At 32.1% G+C, this 14,606-nt stretch overlaps 1 protein-coding gene across 1 annotated transcript in view; it reads right to left on the reverse strand.

The window, feature by feature from the left end:
- Nucleotides 1-2,536: 2,536 nt before the first annotated feature.
- LOC126885370 (DNA ligase 1-like) overlaps nucleotides 2,537-14,606 on the reverse strand; it is a 55,311-nt gene continuing 43,241 nt past the window's right edge. Inside the window, exon 8 of the mRNA XM_050651929.1 lies at nucleotides 2,537-2,617. Within this exon, the coding sequence (XP_050507886.1) occupies nucleotides 2,537-2,617 (81 nt within the window). The remainder of the gene's footprint in view (nucleotides 2,618-14,606) is intronic.

Below are 14,606 nucleotides of genomic sequence, written 5' to 3' on the forward strand. Positions count from 1 at the left end.
ATACCAAGACAGAAACTATGGAAAATATTAAGAGAAAAAGAAATGGATAACAAGCTATCACGAATGAAAAAAAATGAAATGACAACAGCAATGCCGTAATTGATCCAGTACAATCAAATCCAAATACTGATCAGTTTTCTGCCATTCAGTTATAGTTTGATACCACTTTTTTATCGGCGCTTAATAGACCCTTTAACGCTTTTAAAATTTACAACTTGGGTAGCAGTTTTCGTAGTAGACTTTAAAGACAAGATACTAAAATAATTACTTACTCCTCCACTAGCTCCGAAGACAGTTTTGACGAAACCTCCAAGAAATCCACCAATATCAAGACCACCAGGTTTGACTCCAAATTTTCCTCCCATATCGTCATCGCTCGGCTACAAACAAGAGGGAAAATAAATATGTAGATGATCCAATATAACGTCGATCTGTACTGATCTGTTTAATGGATAAAAATTATTGGGTATGTAATTTACTATGTTAAAAAATATAAAAAAAAACAGGGGGTGCCTGATCTAATTTTGTTCGGACTATAATAATTAATTAATAGTTAAAAAATGACTTCTTTTTTTTATAAATTAAAAAAAAAATTGATCCTGGCAGATCAATCATTCCAAACAAAAGAGGTCTTTTGAAATTTTTCTCTTAAGTTAATCGTTTTCGAGTTATAAACAATTTAAAACTGAAAAAGAACGAAAGATGACGATTTTCAAAGCCCAAAAAATTAGCAAAAAATATTACTTTTGTAATCGTCAAGTACATAAATTCCACAACTCAATCGTATGAAGGATTTTCAAGATATAGAGGCACAAACTCGGAAAATTATAAGATTAACTGGGTATTCCAATTCCTTGAGTTACTGTTTATCTGGCAAGATGTACAAGTTTGGATCAAGGAAAAGTACTAGTAGTCTAGGATTTCTTCCTGACTATCCAATGGCGACCTTTAATTTGACCTTGACCTTCAACGGACGTCATCTTCTAGAGTTTCGAGGGTTTTCCGCATTAAATTGATATAAACAGATTACTCATGGATTTTTGGGATCGCTAAACACGAATACATCATCAGAATTGACCTTCCGAGGACGTGGTGACCAGGGCCACTGCAAGGGACGTCATCTTCTAGAGTTTCGATGGTTTTCGGCATTTAATTAATGCAAATGAATTACTGGAGGGTTTATTGAGGTCGCTAAACACGAATATGCCACCAGAACTGACTCCCGGAGCACCTGGTTTCCAAGGTCAATGAAAGGCGCTTCTGGAGTTTCTAGGGTCTTTGGTACTACATTAATGCAAACGGATTAGTTATAGATTTTTGGGGTTGCTGAACACGAATGCGTGATCAGCACAGACACAGAAGCACCTGGTGCCTAAGACAGGTTATCTTCTGGAGTTAAAAACCTAAGAGTAATCAATTTGATTCCTCCATTTGATTTCTCAGAAACTCAAGAAGATAAGTGCCTGTCTTAGGCACCAGGTGCTCTTGTGTCTGTGCTGATCACGTATTCGCGTTCAACAACCCCAAAAACCTATAACTAATTCGTTTGTATTAAAGACCCTCGAAACTCCAGGAGCCTCTTTCATTGACCTTGGAAATCAGGTGCTCCGGTAGTTGGTTCTGGTGGCATATTCGTGTTTAGCGACCGCAAAAAACCCTCCAGTAATTCATTTGCATCAATTAAATGCCGAAAACCATCGAAACTCTAGAAGATGACGCCCCTTGCAGTGGCCCTGCCCACCACGTCCTCCGGAGATTAATTCTGATGGCATATTCGTGTTTGGCGATTCCAAAAATCCATGAGCAATCTGTTTATATCAATTTAATGCCAAAACCCTCAAAACTCTAGAAGATGACGTCCGTTGAAGGTCAAGGTCAAAGTAAAGGTCGCCATTGGATAGCCAGGAAAAAATCCTAGATTGCTAGCTTTTCTTTGATTCAAAGTTGTACAGGTTGCCAGATAACCAGTAACTCAGGGAATTGGAATACCCAGTAAATCTTATAATTTTCCGAGTTTGTGCCTCTATATCTTGAAAATATTTCATACGATTGAGTTGTGCCCATGAGAACTTTTTATCAGGAAGCTTCAAAGAGTATTTTCCCAAAGTATGAACGAAATCCACTGGCACCTAATTTACATAAGGTTTGTGCGGGGTAGTTTGAACCTTTCTTTAAGAGAAAAGTAACAAAAGACCTTTTCTGTTTTGAATAAACCAAAAAATTTGAAATAATATCTGCACGGATCTAAATTTTATTTTGATTTATAAAAAAAAGTTATATTTTAATTATTAATTAATATTAGAGTCAGATCGTGCACCTCTTGTTTCTTTATAATTGTTGGCATAATAAATTACATAAAATCCAATGATTTTTATCCATTAAACAGAGCGGTTCATGTCGACCTTATATCGTATCTTAGACTATAAGTTGATAATGATTAAATTATTAAATTATACAAATAGTGCAAATAAGAAAGTTAATGTGATTTGTTGGGAATAATAGGATTAATTTGTCATGTTGGTGTTTAACAAAGACATTATTTTTTCATACGAACCTCAACGCTCAAGGCTGGCAAAATCCCTGATAATAGTTTTGCGGTTAGAACGCCAACACCTTTCTAAAATAAGATAAATCAAATTATTATGCTAATAATGTAGAATACATTGTTTATATAAAAAAAATAAAAATAAAAAATATCGTATTAACATTATTAATAAAAAAAGTTGTGACTGGCTAATTGACTCCCAAGTCTATGCCATAAAACCAAAAAAAAAACATTATTAATGCAGAAAAGTAAAATATTTTAAAATATATAAGACATAATAAGAAGAAGTATTGTCTTCTTCCTCTTTGTCTTCTTCTTTTTGTTTAAAAATGACTGTGTTTTTTCAATGTGCCTCCAGTAAGTTGTCGTTCCATCGTTTTCGTGGTCTTCCCTCTGATCGTCTTCCTATTGGGGAACCGTCTCTCGCCGTCCTTACTACCCTATTTGTTGTCATTCGGCTTATGTAGTCATTCCATTCTACTCTTCTGTTTCTTACCTAGTTCTTAATGTTCTCTATCTTGCATCTTCGATGTATATTTTTTCTACTTCGGTTCTACTTTGTTTGTTTCTACTCGGTCCCATAGTCAGTGCCGGTTTAACATAACTTCGGGCCCAGGGTGCTGGAGGTTTAGAAGCCCCATTCATTGCTATTCGTTGTCAGTTTTTTAACAAGAAAACACATGCATTAACTATAAAAGTTTTTTTAAACAAGCAAGAAGAATAGCAAACGTAAAAAATAATCCCGGGCCGGCGTAGCTCAGGCGGTAGTATGCTTGACTCGCGTGCTGGTAGGACGGTGATCAAATCCCAGCGTCGGCAAGAACAACTAGACATTTTTAAAATGTCTTTAGGCCTCAGGTCGACCCAGCCTGAATAAAATGAGTAGGTTCCTTGGGTAAAACCAGGGGTAATAATGGGCGGTTGAAGCGTAGCACTGACCTCGTTACTGGAGACTATTATTATAAAAAATAATCCAATAAATACATTTAAAAACATAAATCAAAAACAGCAATTTGACCTTAAATATGTTTTTATTTTAAAAATTGGAAAAAGTTGCCTTTACATCCTGGATGACATCAAATTTTTCATAAAATGTACATGTTTATTTAAATTTTGGCATAACGTTACAAAGTGGGTAATTTCATTATGCAAGTTCTCTCTGGTTTCATCAGCATCGTTTTTATGTTTCTCGCATAAAGTATTAATTGACGTCTTGACTTCTTCTTTATCTAGCGTAAAAGAACATCTAAAAGATGATGTTACATCCTTGTAACATTCAGTTCTCTTTAAAAGATCTTGAGTAATATTGTCGCATATAACATTAAATACTTCAATTCTGAATATTTCTTGTCCCTTTAAAATGGTTTGACTTTCACTTGCTTTTTCGAAAAATGTTTTTATTTTCTTTATTCTTTGAAGGTCAGTGATATATTTGAGATATCCTCGCCTTTGCAAAAGAAAGTTTTCGCTTCTTGTTCAATTTCGCTAAACTTATTTCTTACGTCTCCAACAAAGCTCAAAAGAGATGCCATTAATTCTACCCCAATTGACACATTCTACGTTTAAGTCCACAGTTTCTAACGTTTTGCTTGTTGCATTTACTCGTTCCAAAATTTTTGCCCAAATCAGTGTCAATAGAGCTGTCTCAAAGGTATCCATTTTATTGTACAGTGCCTTGGCTTCACTTCTATCTGCTGATTTTTCATCTCTATTATTGCTCAACTGGAAAAATATGTTTGATGGATCCGCAGTTTATAAATAATGCATTTACACCGTCAAATCGGGCGGACCATCTAGATTCAATTAATCTTTTTACACAACATTTGCCGCTTTCTTGCAGTAAATTCCACCTTTGAGGAGAAGCCGAAAAAAACATGTAGATATTTTGAACAGTTCTGAAATAACTAGTTGCTTCAACGAAGCAATTTTTTATAATTAAAAGGAACGGGACCTTTCGGGGCCCGGGATAAACCGGCACTGCCCATAATGTTTTACCATCAATTTTTCGAAGGGTTTGATCTCTGTTGTTTCTGTTTCTAGCATTATTTTTTTCCTATCTGTATCAGATTGTGTTGCTGCCGCATATATGTCATTATTGGTCTGATGACTGTTTTGTAAATTCTACCTTTCATTTCTTCCCGATATTTTTATTTCTCCATATTTTTTTATTCGGGCAACCTGCGGCTCTCTCCGTTCTATATTACTTGTTCTATTATCTGATCCTCCAGCTCTAAATTATATCTCAGTAGATTTGCTGTTATAACCTTGCATTTTGCCCTTTTGGGAAAACTTTGGGGAAACATGTTAAATTTTCTGGCGGTTATATTAAATTGTTGCAGTATATGTTGTAAATCATCTTCAATTTAAGAAATTAGTAGAATAGGTATTGCATCGTCTATATGGCAGATTATTTTAAGTTGTTTTTCTCTCATGTGGTATACTTTTTTAGTTCTCACTTTTTTTTATTATTTCACTCATGATCACTGCCAGCCCCAATTAGGTCAGTTAGTTCTTCTTTCACTTGTATTTTTATTGCGATTTTGTGGTAGATATTTTTGAGTTTTTTAATTATTCCTAAAGGTATCTATTTTACATATATTAAAAATAGATAACTTCCTTTAAGTTGATTCGGTCAAATGCTTTTTAAAGTCCACAAAATATAAATATTGTGGTTTGTTGTCTACTAATGATTACTTTTGAAATTTTTCCTCATTATAAATGTAGCTTAGGTGCATGATCTTTTTTTTTTATTTAAAAAGACAAAGTCGCATCCACCCCAAGGGTATTAGCGACATTTCTGTAACATTTGTAACAATATTAAATCAAAAATTGGTAAAAATGAATTACAATTTGTATACAATTAAACCTTTGGAGCAATAATTGGATTCCACGCACTAGCACTTTATTTTTGGAATGAACTTTTAGATCGCTAGCGACACTCCGACATTCTCTTTCTGATGCATCATTAGTGATAGCGTTACGCGCACTAGTATCTGCTTGTTCATATTTCCTTCAATGCCTATGTGGGATGGTATCCACAGGAAGTGGATTCTTCTGAAACTTTCTTGAGCTTCCATTAGTTCGGCCTTGGTTCTTTTCTCAATGGGGTGTTTATGGTATATATTTTGCATAGCTTTGACTGTGCTAAGAGAGTCGGAAAGGACTGGGCAACAAGGGAGGTTTTTAATATATACATAGTTTGATGGCTTTAAACAAACCAAAGAGCTCTGCAGTATAGATGCTGGAATTCAGAGAAAGATGTAGGAGCATAACAAGGTGATGAAAAATTCCATCAATATTCTTTTGAAGTAGAAACTTGAATCTTAATGTTGGCTTAATTGAGATGTGTCATTTTCCCAGTCTGATGCCTCACTGCCAAGATAACGTTGCATTTTTTTCTTTATGGGCGTGAATTTTCGTTTTATGGATCTTTCCTTTAAATGGGGGTAAACTAGACTGAGCATATGGGACAAAGCGGATAGGTCTGATATTAATTAGGAGCATGTTAAGTTGATCAAAGTTTAGAGGGAAAGGTAGAGGGGGATTTTCTATGAAATTTTTAGCAGGGTCAAGTAGAGAGAAAATGAGCATTCAAAAGTGCTTGCTGAACTAATTTTAGCTTTTTTAGATTTTGCTTGGACTTTAGGTGGTGGAAAAATGTTACATTCTTTTGAAGATGGATCTGCTTCAGGTGAAATAATTTCATCAAAGTTACGTTTTGGTTGATTAATTATGTGACTATCCTTATTTGATGCATCTTCTTTGTTCGGTATCTCCGGGACATTGGAAATAGACATTTGTTCACACTGAGGGTTTGTATCATTGGGTGCTTGCAAAGATATATTTGTTGCGCTGGATACCGATGCTTCATTGTTTTGGTAAGGGGTTTAGTTGAGCTAGTGGTTCGGAGCACTGTGATGCAATGTGACCTGGCTTCTTGCATCTAAAGCAAACTAAACTGTCTTGAGAGATGAATATTCTATATATCGTGTTGTCAAAAACAAGAGTGAATGACTCTGGTAGTGTTAGACTGTGAGGACTGATATAGATTTGTCTTCGAAAACTAAGGATGTGATTTAACTCAGGCATAGAAGTACTAATTTTGAGGAATGTTATGGGGGAGACAGGAACTATGCCGATTTTTTGTAACTCATTGATTAGCAAGTCGTGCGGTATTGAAGGACATACGCCGGAAAGCACAAGTCGTTCCGCTGGTGTAACTAACCTTCTTGCTCTGACAATTTCACCTTGTATTTCTATTTGACCATGATTATTCATAAAATCATCCACTATTTGTTTATTGGATAAATACATATACATGCGATTATTAGATAATCTAGAAGAGAAGATTATATTTTTCGGTTGAATTATATTTCCAAGTGGGAGAAGGTAGTCTTGAAGTTTGGTGTTTTCTAAGGCACTAAAGATAATTGCTTGGGACTTTAAAGGAAATTGCACTCTCGACGCTGCCAAAGAGTATGACTGTGATGCGTTTATTTGACTTTGATGGTCTTGTATGGTAGAACTGTTGTGGGATTCCATGTTTGAACACATTTCGATAAACGTTAAGTGAAAAGTAAGTCCGACCCTGTACACCTGCTAAAACAGGTATATCGGTCTTTACTAAAAGCGGTTATTTTGCTGGTAAAACTGGATTTGTGTATTGACGACAATAACAAATAATTGCAATTTGCTGACTTTAATGCTAATTTTACTGGATATTATGAAAAGAGTTTGTACACTTACAGTTTATTTCAATATATCACTGAGGTTCACAATTTATAACTTATATTAAGCTATGTTAATATTAAAAATATTCGGAGCCCACATTGACTACAACATTATAGTTATCGATGCAGGATCGGACCGGTGCATGATCTTCCCAACTTAAAATCTTGTTGTTATTCTGCTAATCTTATAATTTCATTCAATTTATTCGATATCACTTTGGTTGTTAATTTTGCGTTAAATAAATTAATTCCTTTGTAATTCTCCGGGTCCGATTTGTCTTTCTTTTTAAAGAGTGCTATTAACATGCTTGATCTACATTCTTGTGGTATTGTTTTTTTCCTATTATTTTTTGGAATAGTTGCTAGTAGTTGCTTCGTCAGATCTTGTCCTCCGTACTTTAGGAGTTCATTCGATATTCTGTCATTCTCTTCTGGTGATTTTCTATTTTTTAATTTCATCTTTTTCATGTCACCTTTAGCAATTAGAGATCGAAAGCAGCCCATGTTTCCTAATGTGTTTCGTTTTTATTCAATCTTCTCTTTTCTTTGTCCCCTGATCATACTCTATATTTATTTTTGTGATTCGTAGAAGTCGTGTTCCATCTGTTTTGGGAAGCTCTGTCAGTATTTCTTTTTTATTAATTTGTCTAAAGTATTAGTTCCGTTTCTGATTCGTTTATAGTGGTTGTAAACTAACCCTTTGAGCCGAGTATTTCGAAGACGTTAAGTCTCCTTCAAGTTTTCTTAAACGGCGAAATATACATATTAAAAGCCGTAAAAAAGTTAATAAAATAAACGAAGGATATAAAAATAACATTAAAATGACTTGTCAGAAGAAATATTAGAAAAATGAGAAATAAGGCCAGAGGAAAAAACAACTCGCCTCATTTTAAAAAATCGGACAAAAGGAAATATTTCGTGAGAAATGGAATATTGCACTAATATGCCGTATACATAGCTGAGATGAAGTATGGAATCAAGTGAATATCTTTGAAACGCAAAAACGCTACCTCTTTATCATTATTATAAAATTTAAAATGGTTAGAGATTTTGTAACTTTAAACAGATGTAACTTTTTTGTACACTGTGTAACTGTAGCTCTTTTCGATGTACGTATGTAAAGTTGTACTAGGTAAGATAAGTTCATTGGAGTTATTTTTTTCCCGAATATTTATCTAGTAATATCTCATACTACATATTATCAATTGTCAAACCCGCCTAACAGTTGACAAGAAACAAGGCTTATTTCTTACTAACATGATCGATCTAATATAATAAAATCTGCTTTCATTATTTGTCATATAATATACAGGGTGTCCCGAAAAGATTGGTCATAAATTATACCACAGGCTCTGGGGTCAAAAATAGGTTAATTGAACCTCACTTACCTATTTACAATAGTGCAAAAAAAAGTTACAGCCCTTTGAAATTACGAAATGAAAATCGATTTTTTTTCATATAAGTATCGAAAACTCTCAGAGATTTTTTATTAAAAATGGACATGTGGCATTCTTATGGCAGCAACATCTTAAAAAAAAATAAAGTGAAATTTGTGCACCCCATAAAAATTTTATCGGGGTTTTGTTCCTTTAATCCCACCCAAACTTTTGTGTACGATCCAATTAAATTATTATTGTGGCACCATTAGTTAAACACAATGTTTTTAAAATCTTTTTGCCTCCTAGTACTTTTCGATAAGTCAGTGTTTATCGAGATATTTTGAATATTTTTCGATTCTACCACATATTTGTATAATATGGTTAAGTACGATTATAGAGACCTGTTAATAATCTGATAATTTATTTATAATTTACATATTTAGGTATATGTATTTTGAAAAAGAAGCTACATCTCGACAAAAGGTGACTTATGAAAAAAAGACTAAGAGGCAAAAGTTTTAAAAATACTGTGTTTAACTAATGGTACCACAATAATAGTTTAATTGGAACGTACACAAACATTTGGGGGGTTTAAAGGAACAAAACCCCATAAAATTTTTACGTGAATATATTGAAAAAGAAGCCGCATCTCGATAAAAACTGGCTTATCGAAAAAATACTTAGAGGCAAAAAAGTTTTAAAAACGTCGTGTTTAATTAATGGCACCACAATAATGAATTAATTGGAACGTACACAAAAGTTTGGGGGGGGAGGGTTTACTGGAACAAAATCCCCATAAATTTTTATGGGGTGGACAAATTTCACTATAATTTTGTTTTAAGATGTTCCTACCATAAGAATGATACATATCCATTTTCAATAAACAATCTCTAATAGTTTTCGATATATTGAAAAAAATCGATTTTCATTTTGTAATATCAAAGGGCTGTAACTTTTTTTACGAGCATATTTGTACTAAGGTAAGTTAGGTTCAATCGAACTATTTTGACCCAAGAATGTGTGGTATAATTTATGACCAATCTTTTCGGGACACCCTGTATAAATAGTTTCTTATAGTCGAGGAAATGAAGCTGGAAAAATGGCAAAACCTCGCAATTTTTTCTTCCAGCATCGATATGTACAAAAATTTGGGATTAGGCTCATTTCACCCTTTAGTTCATTTTATATATTGAGCCGTTGTACGCTTTTGGTTTTTTAAGGGTGAAAACCACCCCTAATTGTAAAAAATTTTAAAATAACATTTTAAACTTTAATATTGTCAACATTTGCTTCTTATTAGTTACATAATGATTGTTTTGTGCTTTAAGATATAATATCACAATATTTCAACCCTTAAAACCACCCTTGTTGGAGCTATATATGAAAAGTTTACTTATCCTAAAATAATAATTTCGGCTTGCATTTACATAAAAATTTGGGGTTAGGATCATCTTACCCTGTACTTCATATTCTATCTCATGCTCAAGGGCGTTGATTATTTTAAGGGGTGTTTTAAGGGGTGTAAACTACCCTTATTGTGAAAAATGATATAAAAACATTGTTAACTCTAATATAGGTAAAATTTGGTTTTGACCGGTTAAATAATGATTGTTTTATATGCTTTAGGATATTATATTATAATATTTCAACCCCTAAAAACCACCCTTAATAACATTGCAATTTTTATAAGTAGACAATTTAATAGGTCTATACAGAAAAAAAAAGTAGAATTAAAGAATTACAAAAACATTTACTTACACAAAAATACGAATTTACAAATATATAAAAATACACAAACAAATAGTTTTTAGTCATCCAGTATACGAACCGGCTCTGTGGTATTATATAGGTACATTGAAAATGCTCTCTCTATAATATAAGGGGACTATTCGAATTTTTCGAAAAAAAAATTAGTTTTATAAACATAGCTCCTTTATTTTTTGGCGATAAAAAGTTTTTCAATAAAAGTTTTGTAGGATTTTTGAAGAGTAATAAGACTGTGTAAATTAAATTCCGTAAGATCCCTTAATTTTTAATTGAGGTGGGTTTAAAGGGCTCGAATAAGGGGATGTTTGCTTGTAAATAGATGTTTTAAACAGCCATATCTTGCTAACTGTTCACTGTAATGAAAATCCATGCATAAAGGAATTTTAGCTATTAAAAAAGCTACAATGATCTCCAGTATTTTCGGAGATATTTTGAAGAAAATGATAAAAAATGCAAAATTGCAAAAAATCAATTTTTTGTTAAACTCCAATTTTTCTAAAATTAGGCCTTTTAGATGAGTCAAACTTTTTGGATGTATTGATAATATAAATATAAAAGGAATTGCAGAAAGGCGAAGAAAAATTTTTAGTCACAAGCGTAGGTAGGGGGTCGTTTTCACTGTTTTTTCGTAGAAAAAAATAGGTACCGACTTTTTATTATTTTTTTTTTGAAAGAACTTATTGTATGCTTGAAAAAACGTCATATAAGTTTTCCTGGAAAAATGCAAAGTTTTCCCGTTATTTGGCTTTGATTATTTCAAATTACGCATTTGACGAAAAAAGCTAACCTTTAATATGCCGTATCTCGGTTTGTATTAGTCGTAAAAATATTATAGAAGAAGAGTTTCGTTTGTGTTACTAAATGATACAATTTTGACATCTACAGTTTTCTTGATTAAATGCATGTTTTTCGAGTTATTCTCAAAAAACCTTCTAAAAAGTAGATTTTTCCGTCGAAAAACTGTTACTTTCAACCAAGAATAATTCGAAAAATATTAGTTTTGCGAAGAAAATTTAAAAAAACATTTTTTTCTTAAAATTAGTTTTTACATCGATTTACATGGTTAAACTGTAATAAAAAATTCAAACCCCCGAGATGGGGTGGCAACTACCCCCAAGGTTTTAGCGTACAGCAACATGATATAGAAAATGATCCTTGGACTATTCCCTACCTTCTGTGAAAATTTCAAGTAAATCCATGCTGGACGAAAATATTGCGAGCCAAAATGCTTTATTTCCTCGACTATTAATCTGTTTTTAAAATTAAATATATTTTTCTACAACCGTGTTAAAAATGCAATTTTTAGCACTCCATACGAGCGTTAAAAATGCTACTTTAAGGCACTAGTGCTTTAAAATATTTTTAAGGCACTGCCGTTCGTATTGGCCGTATAGACAATTTTGACGTAATGTCAAAAAAATATAAAAATGGAATGTCAGTCAAGTTCAAGTAAAAGTTTTTGTAAATATTGTCCTGAAATTACGTTTGTAGAAAAAATATTGTATGATATACGTGTTAAAAAGTACATTTTTAAGACACTCATGTGAATTGCAGAACTAGCTATCGCTCATTCTGCAAACTTTCACATGCGTGCCTTAAACGTGTACTGTTAACACTTATATCATAAATAACTATTATAAAACCGCCAAATCACAACAATTAATATTAATAATTATTAGCATTAAATGCTTAAAATTTAACTTTATAATTACTAAATCACATTCAATATAAAATAGCAATCTTTAAGAATTTAAGGATATCCTGAATATTCACAGGGACTTATTGTGACAATTAAGTATATTTAAATTAAGATACGAATCCGTTTAAAACATTTTGACTTAAGTAATGCTAATAGTTTAGTTAATTTAGTTAACACATAAATATGCAAATATATGTAATCTAACAAGTCCGATTTCTAAATTTTTATTAATATATCGTTAAACGCATAATAGTCTGCATAGGCGAAAGGTGGTTTTTATATAAAAAATTTCGTAAGAAAATTTCCTAATATGGTAACGTAAACTGATAAATAAATATTTCACACCAAATATATTAAAAAATATGTATTGCTGTGATTTATGAACCATCAATGATTATCGTATCAACATATTGGAAATATCAATTTCTCATCAAAATCAATTATGCATAATTTTGACACAGTTATCAAAAATATTTGATAATAATACAGTGATGAGCGTGCTAATAACTGGCAAATTAACGCAAAAGATGAAAAACATAATACGTTGTGAAATAAAAAGAGATGAAACTAGTAGAGATAGGAAAATATCGGTAGAAACCTATAATTTAATCCGGTCTTTGTTGATAGGGCGCGCCAGGGGCCGCATATGAAATGCCTCCCGAAAAAGGGTATCTTACCTGTCGCTAAAATGGTCACATATGAATTGCCTCCCAAGCTTTAAATAAATTACATGCTTCCAATCTTTATGTGAAGGTGAAACGTTGCCACATCTTCGTCCCTTTGTAAATTTTTGGCAAAATTGGTATTTTGTTATTTAATTTTCAACCTTTATGTATTAAACATTATTCACACTAGGCGGTATTTATAAATTTCAACTAACTACTTATACATAATATACAATTAGTTTTCTAACCATTATAATATATTTTATAACAACCATTATTTTTTGTTATTATAGTTATTAAGGTACCAAGGGTATTATAAGGATAATAACGCTTGAGGTCAAAGGTGTATAGACCGAGTGCCTTCGGCCCGAGGTATATACGTTGACCGAAAGCGTTATTATTATAATACACGTGGTGCCTTCAACGTTTAATGTCCGACTAAATTATTCTTTATATGCAAAAAATTTGCATGAATTTTGAATTAATTAGTTTTTAAATACAGTATAACATCCGTTAACCGAAACCTTTTTAATCGAAACATCGTTTAACCGAAACGACGGACAGTTTCAATAATTTCGTCAATAAAAAGTAAATTTTTATCGAAAAATGGAAACAATTCGATGTTAATTTGTCAACATCCTCAACAATGCTTTCATACAACTAAAGAACGCAATTAAATATACAACACATTACGAAATCACCTCATAGTGTTTTTTAATACCAACTTTGACCAAGAATACTATGTAGCTTGATACAAGAAGAATACAAAAAATAATGTTATTTTTAACCGAAATTCTTGTTATCCGAAAAGGCCTTCCCCCAATTATTTCGGTTAACGGAGGTTTTACTGTAAGTACATTTACCAGAAATAGTCGTAACGTAATTGTGGTAACCATAGTTTAACTTAGAGTTTTATTTGTCAACTTCACAGTATTTAACTCGTTATTTAAATTTAATAAGCCCTAGGGCGTTATTTTTCAATAACACGCTCTTGGGCGTTATATCGTACTTAATAGACTTCTCAATAATGTCATTATTTGTCAAATAATAAACCAGTCGGACATTAATAATTTAATGTACGACTGGTATATCATTTGACAAATAATGACATGATTTCGAAGTCAGTTAAGTATGATATAATGCCCTAGGGCGTTATGTTTAAAAACAACGCCCTAGCGCCATAGGGCAGTAAATTTAAATGGCTAGTTAAATACTGTCAAGTTGACAAATAACAACCTAAGTAAAACTATGGTTACCAAAATTACGTTACGACTATTGCTGGTAAATGTACTTATTTTAAAATTAATTAATTCAAAATTCACTCAAATTTTTTGCATATAAAAAATAATTTAGTCGGACATTAAACGTTAAAGGCACCGCGGGTATTATAGATAATAATGCTTTAGGTCAACGTATATACCTCGGACCAAAGGCCCTCGGTATATACACCATTGACCTCAAGCGTTATTATCCTTATAATACTCTTGGTACCTTAATAACTATAACAGAAAATACAAAAACATAATAAGTACATATTTTATAGATTTATTAAAAATAACATCACAAAAAACTTATTTGGAAAATATTACAAAATGTGTATAGAAATATAAAATTACAAAATATTTTTCCTAAATTTATATGATACTACTTTGACAAATTCTAATCTATTTATTTTACATTCTCTTAATTCTAAAATTTTTTCATTTAGAAAATTTATTTTTGCTTTACTTTCGGCAACATTTTTTTTGGTCTCGAAACAGAATTCATTTTAATATAGGTATTTATTTGAAACTGTAAAATTATATAAATAAAATTATTAAT

This window comes from Diabrotica virgifera, chromosome 5, assembly GCF_917563875.1.
Source record: "Diabrotica virgifera virgifera chromosome 5, PGI_DIABVI_V3a".
In the NCBI taxonomy this organism is placed as follows: Eukaryota; Metazoa; Arthropoda; class Insecta; order Coleoptera; family Chrysomelidae; genus Diabrotica; species Diabrotica virgifera.